The sequence below is a fragment of the Echiichthys vipera genome, assembly GCF_963691815.1.
Source record: "Echiichthys vipera genome assembly, chromosome: 12".
Taxonomy (NCBI): Eukaryota; Metazoa; Chordata; class Actinopteri; order Perciformes; family Trachinidae; genus Echiichthys; species Echiichthys vipera.
The window spans coordinates 12,721,806-12,748,023 of NC_139837.1; the positions used below are offsets into that span (position 1 = coordinate 12,721,806).

Sequence of the window (26,218 nt, forward strand, 5' to 3'; positions counted from 1 at the left end):
CTGTACCTGTGGGAAGGAGTGCCATTCGTCATCGTCCGACTCCAAATCAGGAACAACTTTTCCTTCTTCCAGCAGCCCATAGAAGTAGAAGTCAGCCAGGACGGCTTGAAACTGAACGAACGACTGCAGCAGGACTCCGAGCATGGAGCCTATAACGTCGTGGAGCGAGGAGAGAGTCGGCGAGTGGCTCCAAGGTGAGGAACATATTGCGGGTTGGGTGTTATGTTGTTGTTGGTTTTTTTCACGGCTTGATCGCCTCACAGGTACTTTGGCGAGGACGGTAAAGTTAGAAATAGAAGCGTCGCGCAAATCCTCTTGGAAGTGAAAGGTGAAGGTGGAATGAGGAAGTCACCCGTGTGTGTGTGTGTGTGTGTGTGTGTGTGTGTGTGTGTGTGTGTGTGTGTGTGTGTGAGAGAGAGAGAGAGAGAGAGAGAGAGAGAGGGGTTCTGATCAGTGTCAACAACAACTCAGGTGGTATTCTCAGAAAGTGTACATGGTCGTCTTTAGGACGTGGTGCGTTCATTGGGCTAGTTGATTTACTGTAGAACCAGCCTCCCCACTCCACTGTGGAGATCATGGAGCAACGCTCTGTTATGATGTTTTATTGGCAAAATGCATAACTGTTGGAGCACTAGAATATTGGCCTGCAGTACAAGTAAAGGTATCAAATCCGAGAAAGTAAAATTTACTCCTCTTAAATACAGTTTTGACGTGATTATATAAAAAGAAAAAATAATAATAAGATTTTGATGCTACTTTTCCAATTACTTTGCATTTACTTTGTATCCACTACATTTATTCAACAGTAATGCATAATTACAACATAATTACTTGTTCTTTTTAAGACAAGATTCCATCTGCAAACACATGATCAGTGTAAAATAAAGTATAGTATAGTAAGATTTCAGATTAAAGTACCCAACAGTATATGAAATAGGGATCAACCGAAATGGATTTGTAAAGGCCGATCTAGATATCGATTTTTATAGCCTTAGCCGATGGGATTATCTTGGGCCGATATTTGGAGCCGTTACTACTTTTGCTTCATCAATATACGTCATAAAAATTACACAATGATGATAACAAATATTATGAATCTCAATTTTAAAATTGAGATTCATAATATTGAATAATGTTGCTCCAGCAACACAGAGCTGCCTGTGGACACCTGTCTGTAAATAATGTCGGGGAAAAACGGTGAATCAGTGAACACAGCAGCCCGCATCGGCCGATACGATACACCTAAAAAAACGCAAATATCGGCTGAAAACATTGGCTGGCCGATGTATCGGTCTATCATTAATATGAAATAGTTAAGATTAGTTCCAATTGGACCAACATTAAACCACCACTTACATACACTTATTACATCCATCATAATGATCCAGCAGCCATTCTGCCTTTTACTGAAATATTTTACATTATATATTAACACTATGTAACTCGTACTTTTACTCAAGTAAACTGTTGCATGTATGAGCATTTATATAGTGTAGTGTTGTTATTTTTAATCAAGTCAATTATTTGAATACTTTTTCCACCTCTGCTTTTATTATACATGTAATAACACTCATTGTTTTTCATCACAGTTCACTTGTGTTTTGATTTGAGGTGGTCATTACTTCAAAGAGAAATTGTATTCCTATTATGATATCTTCATCATTTGGATTTTCAAATATTTTGCAAAATATTAAATTAAATTATATAAATCACTTGTGTTTCACATTCATTTTTTTATGCTTAACTCAGGATACCAGCAGCTAGAGGAAGCTTTGGTTCATGCTCACACTGCATGTCTCTGCCTGCACACACATGTGACTCAATGATTATGTGGGGTTTCCATTTATAGTTGGTTAGTTATAGCCCTGAGTGAATGTGTTTTTGTGTCCTGCTGCCAGGTTTGGATGCCCCCCTGCATCAGTACCCAGTCCTGGAGTGGCATTTGTCAGGTCTGGATCTGCTCCAGCTGACCTGTCAGGACCTGGAAAGGTTGGGGGTTCATAAGATCGGACACCAGGAGCTCATACTGGAAGCTGTGGAGAAACTCTGTTCTCTGGTGAGGGATCACGTGTGTTTGTGTACAGTATGTGTCCATGGCAGTGCTCTGTGTATTCAGGGCTGTTTGCAGTCAGTGAGTTGTGCAGGTAATTTGTGAGGAGAGCTCTGGGTATTTACTGTCAGTCATCTTCTTGTCTTGCTGTGTTGTCGTGTATATGTTCGGATATCAAAGCCTCACATTGTTTTTAGACCCTGCTCTTGTTTGAACAGTGAAACCGGCAATTTTGTACAATCTTTTGCAAATCCAGCCAGAGTACACAACTGCTCTTGTTGCCATAAAAGTCCTCCTTCTGCTTCACTGAAGTACTCAGAGCCTTTAGCAACATGCAGCAAATTCGAGTTCATTGCGTCACGTTGCCCTCTTTTAAAGCGAAATCCCCCAAGTCAAGCACATAATAGGAAAAGAGTTACTTTATTTTTCTAGCTTAAATCAAAGGATTTGTCATGCTTCAACTGCAACCAAAGTATATTTAGAGTACAAAGCTTGCACCGAAATACTTAAGATGCAAATTTCTGGGAAAGTTTTCGTCAGCTATAAAAAACACTTGCTCCTCTCCTTTTATTCTCTGTTGTGTTTTTTTTCCTGCTGCTTAATTAATTTCCCTCCCTGTACAATTTGAGAGGGAGTTTAGGACACTTAAGTACTCGTGTTGGTGTGTGTGGGGATGTTGGTGTATTTCCAGAATGGCCTTTGTCTCATTGGAAGGACTAATTATGCAGGACAGTAACAGGCAAGGTTCCAGCTTTGGTGCTGTAACAGTCTGTGAACATTAGGCCAAAGCTTAGGCTGCTTAAACTGCTTGTTGTCGAATTGTTGAAGTAGCTATAAAACTGACTGTCAACAGTTTAACCCAAAGTCTGTATGAATGAGTGTGTGAATAAAGGGTCCCCAGAGTAAAAGATTCACATAAGTGCACTTGAGGATACTTCAAGATTAAAATCCATGCACAGATGTACAGTTCTACAATCTGGTGCATATACAGTGTGTGTATATGTGTTTGTATGCATGTGTTTCTGCCTCTCTTCCCTCTCTGTCTTGATTCTCAGGGAAGTGCTAACATTGCGCTCATTCAAAATAACAACAACCACCGGATGCTCACATGAAACAGACCAAACACATTGAAGTACACGGTTGCATAATTAACAACTACAATGACGGCAAAGCCATGAAAAATTCATGGCACTCGATGATGGAGTACTGTTCCGGCTGGTTGATGTGTAACAACAAAGCCTGACTGGTCTGAAGCCTCTTGACCACCGATGAGTGGGTCACGACAATAAGCCGCTTCTTCTGCAGTGATTGTGAAGAGTCACATCTCTCACCGCTGAGCAAAAAACTGTGATGACAACAACGACAAATGAGACAGAAGCTCTTTGTTGTTGTGTTTATCCCTTTGCTTCAGTTTGATGATATAGCCTTGGTTAACGTGTGTTGTTTAATATGCATTACACCAAGATGTAGCCTACCCTCACTAATGTATATTGGGTGGACAACATATTAGAACCCCTTCTCACTTTACCGGACAAAACTGCAGCCTGTTTTGTGATATTGAGCTAAAAAAAACACACTTTATGATAAGACGATAGGGTATATATGCTGTTTATAATGTGGTACATTTCCCTTTAATATCTCTGTGTGTATTAGGCCATCGTGGGCAGTGTTGTAAATTATTTCTTTCCTGGCAAATGTTGTAATATTTTGCCTTTATTTATCAGATATTAGCTGGATTAGCACAAAACATACAGTACTGTATGTTTTCCCTACTGAGTGTACTGTAATCAGTATCAGGACTGCTTTCTCTACCCTCTTACAAAACCCACAGTTGTGCACAAAAAAAAAAATGTATGCAGTTCGAGTCAAGTGTACTACTTTATTTGAAAGTGGACAGTAAAGAGTGAGTGAGGAGAGAGAGAGGATGCGGTGTAGGTCCATGGCCAGAATCTGGATGTTGCTGTCACAGTATATGAAATGAGTCTTAAACACTTAGACCCCCGCATTCTGTGAAGGGTTGGAAGAGGGGAAGTAATGCATTAAACATCACAGACTGATTATGTATAACATTGTGGGAGTCTTTCAGAAGTAGAATAGACCTTTAACCAGCCACTAATGTGTGTGTATGTGTGTATGCGTGTGTGTGTGTGTGTGTGCTCCCCAGACATATGGTATAGGTGGTGAGAACCTACGCGGTCTGACAGAGAAGCTGCGCGCCGTAGCCCACACTCTCCAGATGGGCATCCAGGCCCGCTGGCGCCTTAACAGCTACGATGGACGCAGCGCCACCAAGCTGCCTGTTGTCGTCCTGCAGATTGTTGTGGAGCTCATCACCTCTGCCAAAGGGCTCTTCTCTTTGCTCAACAGGTTTGTAAAGAGGGAGTTATCCAACCATTATATATAGAGTACTCGAAATTCTGTTTTATCCTGCAGTTATTTTTCTACCCAGAAAATGCTCTCTGCTGTGTCTTAACCAAAATAGATGTGGCTGTAGTTTTTCTTGGTGTAGGTTTACTGTAGAAAGGGTGGCTGTGGGTTAAAATAATTTGAGGTGTAGCCTTTATATGGGAAAGTTTTGGTATATGCATTGACTTGCTGTTTACCTGTTGTCCCTTGTTAAGAAACTTGATACCTACGCCTTAAAAGAGGACCCTTTTTTGATGGTTCTCTTTCATTTTCTCTCTGTGTGACTCTCAATATCCTTAATTTGTCTTTGTTCCTTTTTAATTATTAACATTAAATCATTCTACATGCTTGCTCTGTACACACTTATTTGAAATAAAATTCCTGTCTTGCCAGGTATCAATTTTCCCAGCTCAGTGGATACACAGCCAGCAAGAACATCTTCAGCTACTGCAAAGAGCTGGGAGACATTGTCCAAAAGGTTGGTCCATTCATGGCTTTAAAGCGAACCTATCATGCTCATCTTTAGTTTAGCTCATTGTTGTATTGTGTGTTTCTACTAGAACATATTTACATGCTTTAATGTTGGAAGAACAGATAATGTTTCTTCTACTATTTGAATATACAACAATATATACAATATTATATAATAATAATAATAATTTATTTTAGTGCCTGACTCTTTAAGCCCCCCTCCTGAAAAAGCCTATAGTCTGTTCTAGTTAGGTAGTTCTCAAGTCATGGGTGGAGATACCCAGAAGAGGGGTGGTGTATTCTAATAAGCCTGCATATGACTTAGGAAGGGGAGCCAAATGTGATTGGCTTGTTGATGCGCATGTTCTCTGATCTAGGCAGCCCAAAAACAAAATGACCGGGTTGTTGTATTTCACAGATTTTAGGTTAGTGGCACTCAAATGTATGTGAGCAATGAAAAAGTGAGTTTTTCATGATATGTCCCCTTAAGCCAGTTAAGTACATAAAATACTTAAAATTGCGTGTATTCCTTAATGAACTATCCTTTGTTTATAAATTCAAAACTGTTTCTCCGTTATGCAAACTGAATGGCTGGTACACTTTACTGCACATGTGTTCATGAACACATGTGGTGTTTTATCTTAAGAGGAACCACACCTAAATAGCCATGTTTCTAGTGGTATAGTCATGCACACTAAACCTCCAAAGAGGAACTACAACCTGATTCCTTTTTTTTTTTTTTTTTTTAAATCAACCCCTAAAAAGCAGCTAGAAGCAGAAACAGACTCCCTCAGCACCTCAGCTTAGCTTAGTAATGCATTCTTTATCTTTACATTCCTGGCATATTTGGAGGTGGCTGTACCTCGAAGAAGGATTGCCAACGAGGTGGGCTGGATTCTGTTTGTGTTTGTTCCTTCCTGGTAGTATGAAATGTTTGAAAGAAAAAGGGGAGGAGAAGGAATATTCATAACTGGATGAATGTAAAGAGGGTGAAAAATGTTCACAGGTAGTAGAAGGGACAGGCCTGGATACGTTGTAATGCCTAAGGGAGGGAGGGACGGAGGGAGTGAAGGGCAGAGCGGGAAGCAAAGGGGAAGGCAGAGAAAGAAGGAGGAGACTGAAAGAGGGATTGCACCGACTGTTAAATGACTTCTGACTCCTGGGGGAGTGCATGTCGCTGAATGAACAGCAGAGAGCAACAGGCAGAGAGACTATTAACTCTATAAGGACGCTGTAGTGACATTAGAGATACATAGCCTGAAAGAAGTGAAGCAGAAAAGAAGACCAAAGGAAGATAGAGCCGTAGAGGTACCAACAGACTGAGAGATAATTAGAGGGAGGTAAGGAGGCAGCCAAAGGAGCTGTGGGTGAAGGAGGAGGCTCAGTATTTAGAGTTTATATATAGCCAGCTTTGGACGCCTGCCGATCACGACAGGTACAGTTCTCCCCTCTTTGATTGGATAATTCCCCACAAAGTCATGCTTCTTCTGCAGCTTTTGCACTGCTTTAAATGGCTCAAGCTTAAATGTATACACACCTCTAAGTGTTTTTTTTTAGCTTGTTGGTTTTTAGAGTTAAGTTTAAGAGATAATTCAAATATCATTTGAGGCCATAACTAACCGTATAACATTGGTCTGAGCCATATTTAGCATGTGATAAATGAGAGTTGTGTACTTTGTGTTGGTGTAGAGTAACAGTAACATTATTCTTATGGTGAGGGGAGGGGAGGGGAGGGGAGGAAGTATGAGTTTCAGAGAGTTATTATTGAGCTTGTTGACTCTGATAGGATGTTTTTGTCATTTGGGCCTGCTGACTCTTGTTTTTATGTCATTGTCGTCTTGGCACTCAGTGAGCGATTAGTAAGTTAAAACCACTCACTGCTTTTGTCGTTGGTCCCTCTCAGAGGTTGTTCATCGCTAGGTAATGTCTGGCTATTGTTTGCTCAATTCCTGTTTTTGAACTTTGGTGCGCACTTGTGTTTTTGTGCTTGCAGGTGTTTTAAAGGTAGGTATTATTGTCTGTAAAAAAAAAAAAGTAGTTTTGTAGCGAGAGCATTTTGTCCAGTGAGTTGAGGCTCATGTGTATTTGTTTTTGGCTTGTCAATCATTGTAAAGACACATGGGCTCATTTTGTGGACTTTCACCGTCTTCACCCTCTGAATGAGCGTAAAAGTTTTAAAGATCCCGTATTGGGCTTATTTTCCAGTTCATACTTGTATTTTGGGTGTCTAGAAAATGTTTACATGCTTTAATGTTAAAAAAAAAAAATCTTTATTTGTCTGTATTCACCGTCTGAGTCGCTACTTTTTAGCACCTGTCTCTTTGAGCCCCCCTCCTGAAAAAAGCCCGGTCTGCTCTGATTGGCTAGCGTTTATAGGTCTTGTGCATCTGTGTTCTCATTAAGGTCATTGTAGCAGCACTTTCTATCTCTATATAATATAGTTCATCAAAACAGTATGCAGTTCTTGGCAGCTTGTTTAAAGGCACAGTTTTGGAAAACGGACTGTGTGCATTTCTCTCTGGATTGAGTGTTTTAATAGTGCTGCAGTATTTAAATAGCACCTCGACCTGCAGTATAGAACCTTTATATTTACCTTTATGTGTGCATATTACATGTTTTGGCAGGTGCTTTGTAGGTATTTATTAAAAAAAAAGTTTTACAAACCTTGGCAGGTGAGCTAAAAGGTCAGGTTTGGACAGCTGAGAGGGTCACACCTGAGAGTGAAGAGAAAACAAGTGTCACTTCAGCTGTCATCATAGCATTATAAACCTGCAGCTACAGGCTTTGCAGGAGATCACTTGTAGCATGTAATATACAACTGTATGACATCACACGGGTGTCTCTACCATCAGCTCTGACCGTTGCATTCATACAGAGAGAGGATTGTCATGGGCTCTTAAAATTCGCTCCTGGCTAATTGAAGCTGGTGTTGTGCCTCCCCTGTGATATTTTTGACGTGCTGTCAGGAGGCCGCGGCTTCAATATGACGTCCTTTACTAGGGAACTGCTTCAGCAGAAGCTACACCACATACTTCACACCAAAGAAAGGACCCTTATTTCCCTGTGTATGTGTGTGTTCTCACACCCTTAGGGCTATCAAGGTCACTAGTCAGCTGGTGTTTTTTGGATCCCACGGTGGAGTTGTCAAGTCAGTTTCGCTGCACACACTCACTCAGTCTGCTTTGAACCAGCCAAGCAGCAAGCAAAGTCCAGGAGAGAGAAACAGGGAGAAAAAAAGAGGACTCTGTGGAATTTTCAACTTGGATATGAGAGCAAAAATGAATTTGAAGCATTACATTAAGATATGTGAGTATAATGGTATTTCTAAAAAAAAAAAAAAAAAAGAAAAGGAGCATTTTTGTCACTAAATCTAACTTTTTAAAGTGTCTTTCACTTGAGAACCATCACCTGAAAATATAACTAGCAATGTTAATGTTTAACTTGCATTTAAAGAACTAGAGAGATACTACAGACCTATGACTGTTTCAAACAGGACGTTTTGGTTATTGGTGCTTTTCTTTGACTTGAAAGATATCCCCATAGAAGACAACATACGAAAAACTGCTCTATTAAGGCTGAGTGCAATGATCTACATATCTCTGCTATTGGAATTTAACCTCAGGATGGGAAAAAAAATAATCAAGAAAAATGGGAGAGAACATCAAGGGGATAGTACAAAAAAATGAACCCTATAAATTAACAATGGGCCCCAGAAGTCCAATGGTAGAAGAACGGTAGAAGAAACAGACGAGAAAAGGACAAGGTAGTAAGAATCGGATAGAAAGAGAAGGAGCAGTTGTAAAACAGATCTAACGTAGTGATGTCTCCAAGTCTTTTTATAGTCTGCGACCTGGTGGCAAATAGGAAATATCCACTGGTGCAAGTCCAAGTACTGTATGTTAACATGCAGAGATAAAACAGAACATGACTGGGCTTTTGATTCATAACAGACAAAGAAATCTGTTCATTTAGGTCATATCAACAGTCTGTGTTATTGCATCTTTTTGTGATAGTTACAGCCTTTTTGTACATGTGTGTCCATGCACGTCTGTGTGCATTCTTGTTGTCCACCCACATAATAGCTTTGTCTTTGTTTCCTAGACAACTATAGAGATAGAGAACAGCTTTCAGGCACAGAATGCTGCTGTAAAGTTAGCTCACTGCCCGATCACGCCAAACATGGACCTTCACAACATAACACGGCACAAGACCTTGAGAAGCGAAGTAGATGTATAGTTTCGAAAGGTGTACCTTTCACCTTTTACGACAATGCACCTGTCGCTAGTTTTCACAGAACTTCGGTTGTGAAAAACTTAAATCTTAGTGCAACACGTTCTGCATGGGATTGTCTGCCCTTCAGTGATGGTTTGCAGTACAGTTGTGGCTAATGTGTAACCACTGTTGCACAATGAAGTGGAATAAAAGGTCAATCTTCAATGTCGGACTGTGGTTTTTTCGTTTTTGTGCTGTTGTTTGGGCACACAGAAAGGTCCATATAATGAAATGATTGTGTTTTTTTCCATTGATGGTACTGTATGAAGGCCAGACCCTATTATTATTATAAATCTTGTGTTGCAAAACCTGAGGCATTCCTTTAATTAAAAAACAGTAGCAGTTGTATTATTGTATTGTATGAGAAGTAGTTCAGTTAATATCTCACGAAGAGAGAAATTAAAAGAAGGGGCGCATGCACATGCCGGAGGACTTATGTTCGACCCACAGCTCCTCTTCTCACATTTTGGTCTCCTTTCCTCACCTCATGCGTGTTTAATAGTTTCAATCAGAAAGCGATTGCATGTATTTGCTGTTGTAAGAATAGCCCATGTTTCAGGGCAGAAGTGTACCTGTCACCCACCTCGCACGCATTAATGTGTCATTTCCTGTTAAAAAGAAATGCAGAACAGGTTGTGGGTAAGCCTTCGGTGACGTGACTCCACATACAACAGAAAAGCAGAGGTGTGGATATTGCTGTATCTTTTATCTTGTGTTTAAAAAGCAATGGTGAGATACTCGAAAGAAAGAAGTGTTACCGACGAAGCAAAAGCAGAAGTGGTGGTGAGGGGGTAGGAGGTGGTAACCAGATTTAAACTTCACTTGCTATCGCTGCTACTTTCACTACTAGATCACACTCACATAAGGGATCAGGAGTTACTGTCCTGGGTTAAAAACCAGCACTTGTAACACTTGAAACAGTGAATGCATTAAATGAATGAAATATGACATGAGATATCTCAACAACTATTGGAAGGATTGCCGAGAAATGTTCTACAGATATTCACAGTCCCCAGAGCTATAACCTCTCTGACTTTGATGATCTTCTAGCAAAGGCATAGTTGTATAATCGCATTTTTTTTAGTCAGTCCTACTCATCAGCGCGTTAGCCTACACCTGTAGTTATAACCCTAATCCTTAGTACAGCCTCACAGAGCTGCTAGCATGCACTGCCTTAAGTTTCTTATGGTAGGCCTATTATGTGTGTGTATTACAAACTCCTCTAAGTGGCTAAAATGAACCCTTAACATTTTTTACAATGCATTTCTCCAGGTCTGTTTGCACTAATAATATGTTGTTGTAACATTTAGGAAACATTAGCAGCTGGCTCTTAAGTTGGTGACAGCTTCAGCCCCTCCGCGTTTTTATAATTTTGTACTGTAAGGACGATGTTCTGTTTAAAATAGCTGCTCTAAATTCATTCAGTCACTGTATCATACACATCTGGCAAGACCGATAAAGACAAAGATCTGAACATCTTTACGTGTTTACACACAATCTGTAGTGGTTTGTTGTGGTGTATACATGTATACATACAGACATACATAGCAGGTTCTGCATCTCTCACACTCAAATGCCCGAAGGGAACAGCAACACACACAAACACACAACACAAACACCAATCAGACATGGCGAAATGACAAGCAATCCTGACGGCGACTTCTCCCAGCCATAGCCCTCCCCGCAGCCTTGTGTGTCACAGCCTTTAATTAGCCCAGAAATCCGACCGTGTTCGCTGTTGATCCCTTGTTACATTTCACAGGGATTAGTTTCCCCTTACAACCCGTTATGTAACTCATCACATCACGAGGCGTCGCAAATTAGCTTAGGCATTAATGGTACGTGGCATCAGTGAATGTTCTATGCTGTATGAACATCTACCCGCTTCTCCTTTAACCTCTCATCATCCTCCTTTGTTCAAGAGCTCCCCCTCCCAGGCCAAGTCATATTAACATCACCTTCCGACGACAAGCCAGATTAAGCGTTTTAGTTCCACTGATTCTAGTAGCTGTGACACTGACCGCTGACTTCCTGTGGCGTCTACGCATGTGTGCTTGTGGGGATTAACGTGTTAGCCCTCAAATTAAGGGGACATTACACACAGCAAACCAGATTCCCCACTGCAAATGTCATAGAAGTGTTGTGTTTTTTGATTTATACAAGAGCACTGCTGGGATAAAAAGCCAGTGAAATACTAGTAAAGCTCTGGGGTGATGGCTCTCTCGCCTCTGGATACCTTCAGCCTTTCACTTCCTGACTCATGCTGTGAAGAGGAAATAGGACATGTTTTCAGTCAGATTGTCCCATTTCCACAAATCAATGACAGCATTGTAAAGGCTGATCTGAGGTCGTTTCAGTACTCTGTTTAGACTTAACATGTGTGTTATTTTACTCATCCAACAGAATACCACCGTCTATGAAAAGGAAAAGGACATCATATCTGTAGTAAGTATTTGTATATTTGTGCCTATTTAACTATGTATAGGTAATTTCAGTTCCTTTTTTATTTTGTTTAGGATTGAATTGAATATTCTTGATAGTAAATTGTGCTTTGTTTCATCTTCTAGTGCCGTCAGTTGGTGTCGGTGTGTGATGAGATCCTGAACTTCAGCCCTGAGGCGTTTCTTACCCACACTGCTCAGCTGGAGAGCGTCGACCTAGTGCCTGTGTCACCTGGTGATCAGCTGGTAAAGCCTTCTTGCTCTTAATAACTCTGACCTTTTGTCTTTGTTAAATGATGAACCAAAGAAAAGTTTCTTTGTATGCAGAGATGCAAATTCTATTTACTATATTAAATGGTAATATTTGACTGTACTATATATTGTAGAATATACTGATATATATATAAAGCATTACATGTTTTATGTAATTTAACTCTGAAATCATACCGAATGGAAAATCACAGATTTTACGAATGATGCCTAGGAAATTATTTGCTTTGTTTTGCTTCAGTGCACTAGAATTATTATGATCCCTTTTACTGTAAACTGTTAAAGCTGTTGAATAATTTATAAGTCAATCAACAGTGTAGTAGTCATTTTAATAATCAGCTGATTCATTTTACAAGCAAACATGTCAACTGCTCACTGTAGTCTCAGCTTTTTTTATTTGGTTATCAGCCGGTGAAGTGAATATTGTTTCGTCTTGGATGGTTTTTTTCTTCTGTTAATCCATTTCTAAGTCTGTTTTTGTTGTTGTTACCAGGATCTCTTTTTATTTTTTATACATGTTTTTCACATAAAAAAAAAAAAAATTATTCCAGTAAACTTTATTTTAACCTTTTATTAAGTCAAAAAACACAGGAGAGAGAACAATTTAGATCAGAAATAGGAAGTAGATTCTCACTTGCCTCTCGAGGCTTCTGTAGATATATTACAGTATCTTAGACTTTGGGAAAGTGGGATTTTTTTTTACATCTTTCAATTATCAAGAAAACAATCATGAGACAAATCAATAATGTCCATTGTAATGAATCGTTGACTTTTTTTTTTTAAATCTCCATATACTGTGTACAATTCTGTCATACTACTCCACCTAAGAACTATTTTTGACTACAAAGGCAGCCAGAGAGCGTAGACGCCAAGGCATGCCCTGTCTCACACGTAAAGCAAGTGGACTATTTCTTCCGATTATTCTGACACCACATGAATGCAGCACAAAAATCTAGAAACGTTAAATACAGTAAAAAATAATAATTACTGACTGTGATTCAGATCTGCCCAAATATTGAATGGGTTTATCCTGTGCCGATGCCACGCCCATCCACCAAGTTCTGAAAAAATCTTGGTGTGTTTTCGGCAATAAACCCTTTTCTGAAGAGTCCTACCTCTTCTGTGCTTTCTTGGTTGCCCCTGGATGTTTTTTTCTGTCCGTCTCCTCTGTGCAGCATCTAATGACACACTTATCACATCATGACCATCATTTCAAAGAGATCTCCGTTTCTTGACAATCAACTTTTACTCTGTGCCTTATTTTCTCTCACTCTTTTTCAGCATTCATTTTCTGCCTTCATCACTGCCCGCAGTTTTTCATCATCATTTGGTGCCGCTCATCACCTCTTCCATCTAACTCAAGGTTCTCCCTGTACCCAGTTCTATTCTTTTATTTTCTCCAAAAAGCCTCTCTCATAGTTGTTCATGAGCAACTTTCTACTTCTGCTGCCTCTCTTCTCTTAATGCTTCAGCCTTCAGTCGGTGCTTTCAGCACATTCATAGCTCTCTTTGCTTGTTATCTGCATAATAAAGTGTCCTTTTTTCGTTTATTTCTAAGTATGCATTTGTCCAATTTCCTTTTCCCCTGTGTACCAAGCTCATTAGGTAAAAATCTCTTTTGTTGGATGATAATAGCAGTCCAATCTCCTAGTGCTCTCTCACTCGCTTGATTGGCCTTCCTAATCATCTCCGGTGTTTTTAAAGCAAATATGCACATTTTCCAGCAACATTTTTATCTCCTTTGATGCTGTAGTTTGGCACATATTGTGTTTGTGTCCAGGGACACATAATTGTCTGTGTTTCTAGGTGGCTGCAGGTGTGTAAAGTAAACTGTTGGGGGTAATTCTTCACGTTTCTACAGGATCATTTTTACAAATGTGCTCAACAGCTTGGAACAAAAACATGATTATCCTCAGCTGACATTGAGAATTGGATTGGAGCACATCAGCGATAAAGAGATATGCCCTCTAAATGGTTGAAAGCAATGTGAAGCAAAGACAGAAATAAAGAGAAGTGAGATGCCGGAAGAATTCTAATTCACTGAATGTACAAAGCGTGACCTAGTACGCTTGCTCCATTCATAAATTAAACATGAATCTGAATTGAAACGCTGGTTGATTCCTCTTTCGTTTTCCTCAAATTTAAATCTATTCCAGTCACAAAGAAGAAGGCGGAGATTAAGAGAAGATATGCAGAGTCACTTTTAAGCTTTGACACAAATGCAGTTGTGTTCTGTATCACAAATGTGACACGAGTAACAAAATAGTAACTCAGGTGATATACTTGTGCATTGCTAGCCAGAACCTTTCACATTATTGCCAAATGTGTCATCAAAATCCATAAACAATGATAATTTGCATGGTAACAGCTTTAATTCCCTATTTAGCTAATAAAAGTTTTATAATGCACTATAATGTAGCTATAGACAGTTATAATGTCGATTTTGTGCTTATTCATATAGAGTATTTGTCAACAGTGATAACTGTTGTGACATGTTTTGTATTATTACATGCTATATTTTCATTTAGTGTCTGTTTATAGGCTTACTACCTTATTGTGTTTTAAACAATTTTTTAAATGTTTATATACTGCCTATAAATGCTTTATAGAGGAGGTTATAGTATTAATACTATTACCATTTTAATAGGTGTTGCTTATAGGCTTAATAATTGTCACTTAAAAGTTACTTAACATACTTCCACTGCATGGCATTTTGAGTTTACATTTTAATTTTATAGCTGCTTTTGAAATTCTGTAATACAGTGATGTGTCACAGCTAGAACCCCAGTTTCTTGGATATATTTATATATGTGCGTGCGTGCTTGCGTGTGTGATTTTCTGTAATATTTTGCATTTATGAACAGTGGGAGGAAATGGTTTCTTCTTGTTCATGGTTTAATTCATTCATGTTTCTGTAGCCACGTGATACGTATTGATTATGTGATCTGGGCTTTCTGGGGTATTTGATTAGTTTTCCCCATCCGGCCATTAGGACTCTAAATAATCAGTCAAGTCCGGCTGAGGGGTAATTACAGGCTGAATCATCAATACAACTGGAGACAGACGTTAATATCTCCGCGGACTCCATCAGTGATGACAGTAACAAGACAGAGCAGTGTTTATGTGTCCATTATAGGGAATCATTTTGACTCGGGGATGTGCAAAAATTGACATTCTGTATCAGTGTATCAGTCTAAAATGTTTCGTTCCATTTCTGTTTCTCTTAGGGGATTGAGATAACATCTACCGGCTCTATTAACCACTACGTGACTGGAACTGCTGTTGAGGTCAGACTCTCTCTTTTACTCTCACTGTTGACTCAGCCTACAAGTCCACACGGGGTAAACAATGTCAGTGCCCCTAACCAGTCCTCTGAAGAGCAGCGTGATTCAGACCTCTGCTCCTCTTGTACTCCAGACCAAAAAGGTTGACTTCAGTTATAGTTTCTCTTTGCAAGAGCCCCTGGAAGAGAGCTTGGGGGTTACACCAAAAAAGAGTCTCACAATGTTTCCTTTCTGAACCGGTTCTCTCTTGTTAAAGACTGTGCTGACATGTTGGAGTGTGTCAGGTAACAAGCTGTGACTCTGTGGCTCAGGTATGTCAGGACAAAACACTTGTAACTCAAGTTTCCACTTCAAAATTGGAAGGTTTTGCTCAGTTATTGTGTCCGTCTGGGTCTCTCATCATGAAGGAACTGAAAGTATATTTTTTCGTTGTGAAGAGGAAAAGTAGAGAAAAATCATCAGTTTTCCTTATAATGGCTCTTTTTCAACATCATCTCTCTTTTTTGTGACTTTGAATTTTGATTTAGTTATTTTCAGAGTCAGTGTACAATGATGTCTTTATGAATTTTGCTCTGCACAGCTGAAGTATAACATTTTAATTTGGATTACTTTATTATGGAAGCATGAGACTGGACTAAGCAGAAATCCCCTTGGAAGTACTTTTGTGTGACACATTATTTTTAGCGGTTGGCTAATCTTTTTTTTTTTTGACTCCCTGCTTTGAAATTAAACCAATCAGAGCCCTTATTCTGCAAATACTTTGTATTTATAAATATCTACTTGAGTTCGCTCGGTCCAAATGCTGCTGACTGCAAAAAAAATAACAAAACATCTTGCAGTACATGACACATCATGGCTTACAATATCTGTGTATTTGTAAGTGGGCCATGTTTTCTATTTATAATTAACCTGTTTTTTTGTCCATTTTACTCTTAATACGGTTGCAGCAGAAGCAACTGAGCAATAGTACACACACGTTTTTCTAATTTGTTATTTTTTCATGCTTTAATAGACAGGTTACTTCTGAATAATTTGAAACTCACTTGTTATGGCTGACTAAACTGCAAAACCACAAGGAAATCTGAATAAAAGCATTTTTGGGTAAATGAAATCACAAAAAGAGCAGAGATACTGTTTATGATTTCCCGAGAAAGCCGGAGATCGGTTGGATTAAGGGAGCTTGTAAAATAAACTGTGGAGCCTTGAAAAGATGGAGGAGTGTTTGTGAGCCAGAATAAGGAGGGCACGTAAAATGAGTTTTAGGGCAGCTGGTCTTTGGAATACTAAAATGGAGATGGAGGGTTATTTTTCCATGATGTCAACTGAAAAGTACCCTCGACTCCCTGCTATTGCTACATCAGTACGTGACCACTGGCCGCAAACACACTCATAGTACAGTATGGCCTGTGTGCAGTGGATTTTGCTATTCTTTTAAATACTTATTAAATATTATACCTACAGTATACCTATTATTTTAAATACTGGTAGTTGTATTTTATAATTGCAGGCAGTGCTGGATTGTAGAAGCATTTTTGAGGATTTTTCATGATTTGTCAGGTGTTTCACTCACTAAATCAAACAAGAACAGACCTTTCTGTTTGTTATTTACACTTATCTGATACACTAGCCGTTTTTTAAAATCTATTTTACTGAGCATTTCCTTCAGCTCAATATCATTTGAAGTTGATATAAAAGATACATACAGTGATGGACGATTTTAATTTACAATTTAAAAAAAATATATATTTAAGATTGTCCTCATATACTGTGTGTGACAGGAGTTGATAAACAAGCCCTCGGGCCCAAAAAAGTCTCCTGCATCGACAAAACAAAATATTAAAATGTGCAGTACAGCAATTGATAAAAGATATATAAAAATAGAAAGAGCATAATGTGTCCCTATAAAGTTAAAAAAAAAAAAGTTACACCGGACAATATTCAGCAGAGTTTTGTTTTATTATGATTTCTTATTTGTGTTGTTTGTTTCCTTTTGCAGCCTTCAGCCGATGCCTATCTGAAGATCTTGGCCGGTGATGAAGTGATTCAAGTCAATGACCAGATAGTGGTGAGTATAGACAGGATATGTGTACAAGCCTGCATACGTATGTTTTTACAGTATGTCTAAGCTCTAAAGTACCTGAGACAAACATCGGTCCATGTACCGTTCCTACAAAAGTGTTTCCGCGTCTGAAACACACTGTTTTGCCAAATCAGGTGGGCTGGAGCAGAGCTAATCTCGTGAAGAAGCTACGGGAGAATCCCAACGGTGTGACTCTGGTCCTGAAAAAGATTCCGGGGTCTGTGCGACGCAGAGACCCAGACCAGCTCTCCTCCGCACAGGTTAGGGATCATTAGAGTCCTCCTCCACTCACCACATCAACTCAACAACATCACCAAAAGTTTGAATGGACTGTATTTACCTTTACAACCCAGGACATTTGGTATCGATATATTGATGGTCCCCAGAACATGATGATCATAATGCTGGTCGTTAATCCCACCTTGACCAACACTTGACAACGTATTTTACAAACTAGAGGATAGATTGACATGAAAGTTGCTGTAGATATTGCTGGTCCCAACAAGAAAATCCACACATAGGAAGTATCAAAATCTAATCCTAAAGATTCCTGCAAAGATTTTAATTTTTCACACAAAAGATCTTAAAAGACTGCTTAGAAGAATAGCAGAATGTTAGCTACTTCCCACACTTTATAATATTTTGACATTTAATGAACAGTTTGCATCATTACATCATTCGCGGTCTAATCTGTGTGTCACACAGTATCTTCACCACAAATTTTGACAGAGCATATCCTCACTGTATATCACTATGCACAATTACTCATGGTTGGCCCACATAGGGACATTTCTCAGGAATGACATCCTTCTTGTTGCCCATACTTTTCCTCGCATGCTTGTGGGCTTCGTAATCATTTATGAAGCAATCAGAAAAAAAAACAAGCTAGCAGCATTATTGTTCCACACATAAAATTTAGATTTTCTACCACTTAGTCGCAGTTTATAATTACACCCAGGGGTGATACTATCAAATCATCCTTCAGAAACTGGATAATTTACACAGTTTATCTGAGGGGAACCTGAAGCTTCCCTGTCATGAGAATCCCCTCTTCGATTTCCGTTTAACATCTCTTGGGATCCGTTTCCATAAACACCTACTCTCAGTAGTCACTATGTTGTTTGTCTTTGAACTACATACTGAATCTAACACACACACTCACACCCCCTTGTGACTATTACCGTGTTAATCTCAGATCTAGCTGCCGCCGTAGGGTGAGAAAACACACATAAGGAGATGTGTTTCAGCTCCTCATTGCCCTCACTAGATGCACTGCTTTCACAGACTGTGCGCCTGTTTGTGTCTGTGTTGTCGTCTCATCTCCTAAGTCACAGAGTGAGCGGCACAGAGACCTGGGGTGAAAGCGGCCGTTCCAATCCACATGACATCCTCCTCCTCCGCCAACATCTTAAGTGCACACGCAGTTTAGCGTGCACACTCGCATAACGTGTATTTCTGTTGATTTCTTTTCAGAAGGAGGAAGAGGAGACCGAGGAGAGGTCAGAAGAGGAAGAGGACGAGGAGGAGAATCCGAGACACTCTATATTTGAGAGGGTAGCAGCTTCTGTCAGGTCACTGTCTTTTAGGTGAGAAAATTATTTAACTTTCCCTCTATTGTGAGTAATATTGGGTTTTTAATATGGTTTTTCCAAATCTGAACCTTCCCTTCACGAGAATCTGCTCTTCCCTGTCTTTTAGGTGAGAGCCTAAATTAGTGTAAATGTTAAATTAGCTTTTAAATTAGTTGCAATTAGTTTTCTTTTAGGTGAGAGCACATATGTTTCTTGCTCATCCAAAGAAAGTCATTCATATGACCAAAATACAGTAATGTAGCATACTAAGAAACATGATTTTTTTTTTTTTTTAAATTAAGGAACATTGAGGATTTTTACTAGTAGCACTATTTAGCAATGTTTCATTGAGCGTTTGGATTATATTTTGTGCACATGCATACAGGTGATATTATACAAATTTCTGCCAAGTGTTTCACTCTATTCTACTGACCAACAGGTGGCAGTAAAGTGCCAAGAAACTAGCAATGCACCAGCAAAATGAAGGGGTAAAGAAGACTGCTAGCAAACAATCGGTGTAAACAGCAAGGGTTTCAAATCTGTCAAATCAAAAAAGTGTTTTATGAGGAAGGAAATGCAGTCAGCACATTTGATAGGCCTCAAGGATGAATACAAAACATTTTAGTCAAAAGTATTAAATGTAAACTGAATTTTTTGTGTTAGAAGAAAACCTTTAATTGTCATATACCGTACATGACCAGAATGTGAATGAAAAGATTTCTTAGAAGCAAATCATCTGTAGCTTCTCAAATACATTATGTCTTGAATATGAAGTAAGTTATTTAATTTCCCATATAACCAATAAAAAGCAAGTCTTTATATGACTTTATATCTCAGAGCAGATTGAACATAAATTTGGTTCACTAAACTAGCAAAGATTTACTCTATAGAGCTGAACCTCCCACAAACCCTTTTGACCTCATTAATCTGCCAAGACCTGGTAGGTTTGCGATGAGGTCACGCCGCAAATGCCATAAATTCCACCACGCACACCCACAACCCACGGCTGACTGGAAATGAGAAGAATAGGAAGAGATGAGCAGAAATATGAATAGATGAGGGAGTTTTGGAGAGATGGTGAAAGATACAAACAAGAGGGAGAAAAAAATGGGAGAAGGGAGGAAAAAAGAGTGATGAAGAGGCAAAAGGAGACAGTGAGAGCTGATGGAGAGCAGGCGTACTTAGACAAATGGAAGGAGTAGGCGGGGATGGTGCATTAAGGTTGTAAATAATCCTGTCACATCATGATACGGGACTCCAATCAAAGGGAAGAAAAACAAGTAGAAACTTTAGACTACTGGTAAATGGTATAGAGTCATATCTCACCTCTTTAAAAGACAATAAAGGTCATTTATACTGTTTCACCTCCTACCAGTAACAGCTGAATTTCAAATCTCAGACGTTACAGCCTTTTAAAAGCACCCGCATGCACCATCAGTGGGTTGTTTTGAATTTGATCCTTTTCCATGTGTTTTCAATTGCAGGAAAGCCGTTCACGGCCCAGAGGTCTCTCAGCAGCCTATGGGACAGGAGGAATCAGAGTTGTCCTCTGACAGGGAGCTGGAGGGGAGTCTGACTCTCACTTCATATCAAAGCCAACAGGGGGGGTTGTCACCACTGTCAATTACCTCAGGTAAGAAACAGGAGCTCAGGCTTACAGCTTGTTGAAGCAGGATATTGTATTGAACATAAGGCACAGAGGGTTTTGCAGAGACAGTAGTTCTTTGTTAAAGAGATTTAAGATAATAACTACCACTAAAGCCCTCCAATTATAACACAAAATGCTAAAAGGAAATCTGTTTGTCTGCAGGTAATAATGAAAAAGCCTTAATTACGTGGTAGGCTCAGGAAATTTTCTGTTCCTGATTATTTTCTTTCTGTCTTCTTTTTGTATCTCTATTAATGCAATTCTTACCTTTCTGGCATTTTTACACTTTTATTTTGAAATCTTGAAATGCTCCTAATTAACGTATGGTACACTAAAAGGTAAAATAAATCCACCAGGTGCTGAATCTTAAGAATATCCACTTCTCATATATTTCTGATAAAATGTCTAACCAATCATTTTATTAAAAAGTCTGAATAAAATAATTTGCTGAGCTTCCTGCCTCTGTCACCTGTTGCTCTGTTTCACTTGCGCTGCTAATGCTAGAGCATACATGTCTCACAGCACTTCCCTCAAAAGTCTCCCCCTCTTCCCCCTGCCTGACCTCCTACCTCCTACTATCGAATTTGATTGAGATTGACCTACCCATAATTCACTAGTAGGAGGTTCCACTTTGACATGCATTCCAGTGCACTTTACCTAGCCCTAGAGGTCCGAAACTTTGGACTTCCCATGGCACAGGAATGCAGCATTTCTCTCTCACCGCACGTGTGGAGGTAGGGGGGAGCGTCAGAGGCCAGGCAGGGGGAAGAGGGTGGGATATTCGAGGGAAGCACTGTGAGACATGCCAGAAAAGTAAGAATTGATTTAAAATAATTTAAAAAAAAATGTGATTTTAAAAGAACAGAATTTTGAGGATTGTTTATGTGATGTTTGATTGCATTTTGTGGTGACATTAAAAGGATTTCAAATCAAAAATCACAAAATTCTCCCTTAATGGAAAACCAGTAATGGTTCGAGTAATGAATTTATGTGCACACCAGTGAGATTTGCCGCCTGGATGCAGTAATGTTGGTTGTATGAATCTAGATCATTAATTGCCGATACAAATTCAATGTGCATTATGATGGTGTGTTGAATAGTTTTGCTGTCACTTGACTGTCAGCACACAAATGCTAGAATGTACACTGCAGGTCTATGTAGGATGCTCACATTCATGTGTGTTTCTCAGGGCAGTTTGAGAGCTTAAGGCTCTCCCCGAGTCCAGGCCGTTCTCCGTCACCTAGAAGTCTTTCTCCATTTAGATTTGGGTCAATCAGAAGTCCTTCACCTCAGGCAGTCGAAAGGGAAAGAGCCAGCGTAAGTTCCTGCCCTGAGATGGTGGGACACACGGTGAGAGAAAACACACAGAGTTGCAAACTGCCAGACATTTTAAGCATTTTGGACCTCACTGTTGATGTTGTTTGAACGACATTTGAATTAAACACAGACTTAACTTAATTGGCTTCTGTTTTTTAGAGCAATAAGGAAACACAGAAGATCTCTACAAAAGGTAAATGTATATGCTGTTTACTACTTGAATATAAGCAAAATATTCCACTGCAAAGCTGTAAGACCATTCATCAAGACAATACCAATACCAAAACCAGGTCGTATTGACTTGACGATAGAGTCAATTTAAAATGAAGACAAAGGAAAATGAAGCTCTGGTCTGAGAGTAGAATAAGGAATAAACATCTCTTTAATTTCCTGCTCTTTTCCTCCCCCCAGGAAGGTCGACGGCCATGAGTCGGCGCCGCGTGTCCTGCCGCGAGCTGGGTCAGCCCGACTGCGACGGCTGGCTGTGGAAGAAGAGAAAGGAGAGCAATGTCTTCCTTGCCCAGAAGTGGCAGCGCTTCTGGTTCATCCTCAAGGGGCCTTCCCTTTATTGGTACACCAGCCAACAGGTGGGAATTAAATGATGATGATAGTTACTCTCTCTAGAACCAAATAAATGAGAGCCTCAAAGATCAGTCAATGGTATAGACTATTTAAATATTGATTTAGCTTCTTTTTTAATAGCCAGCCTCACGTATAACTAATAAAGTCTGTGTTTGTATGGGTTTTTTGCAGGACGAGAAGGCAGAGGGTTTTGTCAATATAGCCAGCTATAACATAGAGAGTGCTGGAGAGCACAAGAGGAAATAGTAAGTATGAACTCAATGATGGGTCATTTAGTCTTTTTAACATTTTATCCAGTAATATGTGAGGATCTGTAGTTTGTGGATATTATGAAATATATGGTGCAGCAGTAATCAGAAAGTTGTTTAATCATTCAGACATCACTGGATAGTTTGAAACAGAAACTTGATTGTTTCTGTGCACAGTGGATGATCTGTTTTATACAGCACACTGTAAGTGCGTGTGTGATGCAGGAATCTGTGCAAAATGAACCTTTTTTTCCTCTATGAGCATAATTTGATTTTAAAAATAAAAAGCACCTGTAACTGAATCTGAATCTATAAAATCTCATCTGTACCACGAATGGACATTCTTAGCATGTGTGTACATCGGTGTTTTACTTTCTCTCATGTCTGTTTTCCCTTTCCCTTTGCTCTCTCTCTACAAGCGTGTTTAAAATGTGCCACCAGCGATTTCAGAACTTCTTTTTTGCAGCTGACAATGTCAGTGACATGAGCAAGTAAGTAAGATTGATTCTGATAAGGCCTTTATCTGCCCATCTTCTCTTTCTTTGTCTTTTTCCAGATGAGCAGATGAGCTAAAGCTGTTTTATAATGGAAGCTTAGCCTCCAGTTCATACTTTTCTTTCATAAATGCATCTGTCAAAATGTCAAAAACATTCATTTATTTCAGCAAACGTTTTTAGAGGGGTAAAATCATACTGTAACAGGGGCTGGTCTGCACTGCCCCCTACAGCAAGCTTTTCAGCATCCTGTTTTTGTTCTGTTTTAAGTCATGATCACCTAATCCTAAACATTACTGAAAAAGAAATTGCATTTGCATACATGTCAGCTTGTTGTTTCTTTTCTCCAGGTGGATTAACTGTCTGATCACAGCCATACAGAAGCATAAGAAGTTTCACACAGGCCCAGATAGTGAAGAAGGTGGGGGAACATCCTCCTTATATTTTTCTTCCTATCTTTGTACTTCTAATCAATAAAAGTCATGCACTTAAAATGCATTTAGTGGTTTAACTAATCCAAAATGGTGCATTTATAATCTATTTGACTCAACTTGTGATTTTAGGTGTTATAAATTAAAACTGATGCAAGATGAGGTGCCCCGGTGCTGGAACCAAAATAATGGGCAACATTGTTTTTCCTCCTATGAGCCCTTTGTGTTCAACATCACTCATACCGTGGCCATTTATATGAAAAAATCTATCAAAGTCATCTATTTTTTGGTATTATTAATGCATGGATAGTTTCACCAGGCTGAATTAACTGGCACCATAGCATGAAGCATAATTACTGTTGCTATGGTTACCTGCACTTTATTATGTGATGTTAGTCCGACCAGCCAGTTAAAAATGATCAGAAAAGTTTAATGCGCTGCACCCATGTATGTAATATATACGTATGTTATACTGTTATGTGATATATTATGGCAATATCACTAATTCAGCACCTGTTGTGTATTTGTGAACAGAATGTTACAGTGAGACTGAATCAGAAAGCGAGATGTCACCGTCGCCGCGCAGGAGAAACAAGGTTGGTAAAGTTAGTAGTTAACACATGCATAAACAACCCACAACACGCACCATCCGGAGTACAATTCAGAGTATTGTGCGTGTCATTATGTGCCTCAGAAAGTGCAGCCCCACACTCTGCCTCGCCCAAAGGGGAAGTCGAAGGTGCCATTATCGAACACTGTGACAGGGGGCAGCAAAGGAACAGGTATGTGCTGTACAACTCGGTCTCAGCTCATTGCTGATTTCTTATTCTCTCTCTCTCTCTCTCTCTCAATGAGTGATCTCTTTAATATATGAAACCTGTGTCCCTCTGATAGATGTTTTAATAATATGTGAGTGGGAAATTCATTTTCATCATGATATGTTTTCTTGACTTTACCTTGCGGATGTTTCGCCCAATCAACTGTTGACACATTACGTTGTCAACCTTATTTTGTATTCAGTTCCATCTTTCCCACGTCTCTCCCTCCATCTTTATATTCCCTGTCTGTGTCTTTGTCCCTGTGAGAAGGGGGACCGGTGGATGAGATGGGCATGATGTTAAACAACATAAAGGAAGGAGGGGTTTCTCTGATTGGCCACGAGCAGCCGATTACACACGACCACTTCAGGAAATCATTCATTCGACGCAACAAGAACCCTATCATCAATGAGAAGGCGCACACTCTGCGGGCCCTGCAGAGCACTCTTAAGGTGAGCAGGAATGTCATCCGGCACGTGGCTCAGGTTACCCTTCCCTGTCCAAACACAGGCCATAAGATGACGTGCAGGTCAAACACTCGACTTGTGACTTCCTTTCTTTTGACTGGAGAACAAGGAAATTAGAATCAAACTATATCAAATAACTGCCTTGCACAGCAAGTTTGTTGTTCTCACCCAAGTCAGAATCAGGATGTTTCATGTTTGAGTATATCTGCATGGTCACTGAAACCCTTTCACTCTACAGGCCAAAGAGGTGGAGCTGCTGCAGATCAACAAGATCTTAGAGGAGTCTGATCTGTCGGCTTCAAAGTATCGTCAGTGGAAGGAGCAAAACGAGGAACTAGTTCGAGAAATCGAGAGACTGGCCGCGCTCAGGGCCTCCAAAGGAGCGGACGACGCGGCAGTGCCGGACACACCCACTGAGGAGGTTGCCTTGGAAACTGTCGCTAAGGAAACAGCCACCTCAGATACAGACGGCGCATACAGGCTGAGCCTCAGCGACGGGGAGCAGTTAGTGGACGCGGAGCCGTCTGACGTTCTCGTGGAGATCCCACAGGGGTCTCAGGGCACAAGCCCAGTGTTAGAACTCTCTCTGGGATCACTGCAGGATTCAATAAACGAAGAGCTGAGTGAAATGGCGGAGGGCAGAGGTGCCGCTGAGAACTACTTTTACATTTAAGACCACGCTGGAACAGTCACATCACTGCAAAGTTACTCTGTTTACCAGAATCAGACCCACGGAAGACGTCGGTGGTGTATCTCACCGTGTCCTCTGCTGACTGGGATAAGTGTAAATTGCCATTAAATCAGCACTTTAATCAAGTATGTGCATCAGTGCGGATTTCGACCTAGATTTGCTCACGACAAACAAATATGACAAGTTTACAACAGACAAAAGAACAATTTGCCACGTGTCAATCTGAGTTCAGTACGTATTTATGGGATTCGAAGGCCGTCTTATTCTAACGATAGAAAGTAGAGCTTGCCTTAGAATTCAATGAGAATTTGTATATAACTCATGCCTCTTTTAATATGATATGTAAATACAGTTTTACAATACTGTATGTATTTGTTTGACATTACCTTAATAAAAGGTAAACATTTGAAATATTTTGCACAGAAAATTTACTTCCAAAACACCGTTGTAGCCCCTTGTCTGTCAAGGTGATGTTTCTCGCCCCCCGTGGAGAACACTGTACTTCACCACATGTATGGACATACTGTTCAGTATGTACAATAGGGCACAGAGCTGTATGACAGTGCAGGTTCTGAGTTCCTTGTTTCCCCAAGGCTGCCACGAATTCAGAAAGACAAGTGAAAACTCCTCAAATGCTGAGATGTCAGAGGTGGCTCTGCACCTTTTCACTGTAACAT

The 26,218-nt window shown here is 39.8% G+C and overlaps 2 protein-coding genes across 3 annotated transcripts in view; one reads left to right on the forward strand and one right to left on the reverse strand.

Moving 5' to 3' along the window:
• Positions 1–144, reverse strand: part of rps6ka1 (ribosomal protein S6 kinase a, polypeptide 1) — a gene marked incomplete at its 5' end in the record, with an annotated part of 53,634 nt that extends 53,490 nt beyond the window's left edge. The window contains one exon of the mRNA XM_083924318.1: positions 1–144. Within this exon, the coding sequence (XP_083780444.1) occupies positions 1–144 (144 nt within the window).
• Positions 58–26,218, forward strand: cnksr1 (connector enhancer of kinase suppressor of Ras 1). 2 transcript variants are annotated; one of them, XM_083924313.1, is made up of 21 exons: positions 58–194; positions 1,899–2,056; positions 4,215–4,417; positions 4,850–4,934; positions 11,603–11,644; positions 11,767–11,886; positions 15,138–15,197; positions 17,191–17,259; positions 17,409–17,534; positions 18,748–18,860; positions 20,330–20,478; positions 21,683–21,843; positions 21,970–22,003; positions 22,222–22,397; positions 22,564–22,637; positions 23,060–23,131; positions 23,485–23,555; positions 24,100–24,161; positions 24,260–24,347; positions 24,651–24,835; positions 25,089–26,218. In XM_083924313.1, the coding sequence occupies exons 1-21, from the start codon at positions 143–145 to the stop codon at positions 25,521–25,523; spliced, it is 2,535 nt and encodes an 844-aa protein (XP_083780439.1). In that variant the 5' UTR covers positions 58–142; the 3' UTR covers positions 25,524–26,218. The 2 variants fall into 2 exon arrangements, with proteins under 2 accessions (XP_083780439.1, XP_083780440.1); XM_083924314.1 differs by having other exon boundaries at positions 24,654–24,835.

Excerpts from the sequence above, each read along its gene's own strand:
- cnksr1 (XM_083924313.1), top strand. The coding sequence starts at position 143 with ATGGAGCCTATAACGTCGTGGAGCGAGGAGAGAGTCGGCGAGTGGCTC. Across the intron at positions 18,861-20,329 it reads GTCAGGTCACTGTCTTTTAG|GAAAGCCGTTCACGGCCCAG; the intron begins GTGAGAAAATTA and ends TTTCAATTGCAG. Across the intron at positions 20,479-21,682 it reads ACCACTGTCAATTACCTCAG|GGCAGTTTGAGAGCTTAAGG; the intron begins GTAAGAAACAGG and ends TGTGTTTCTCAG.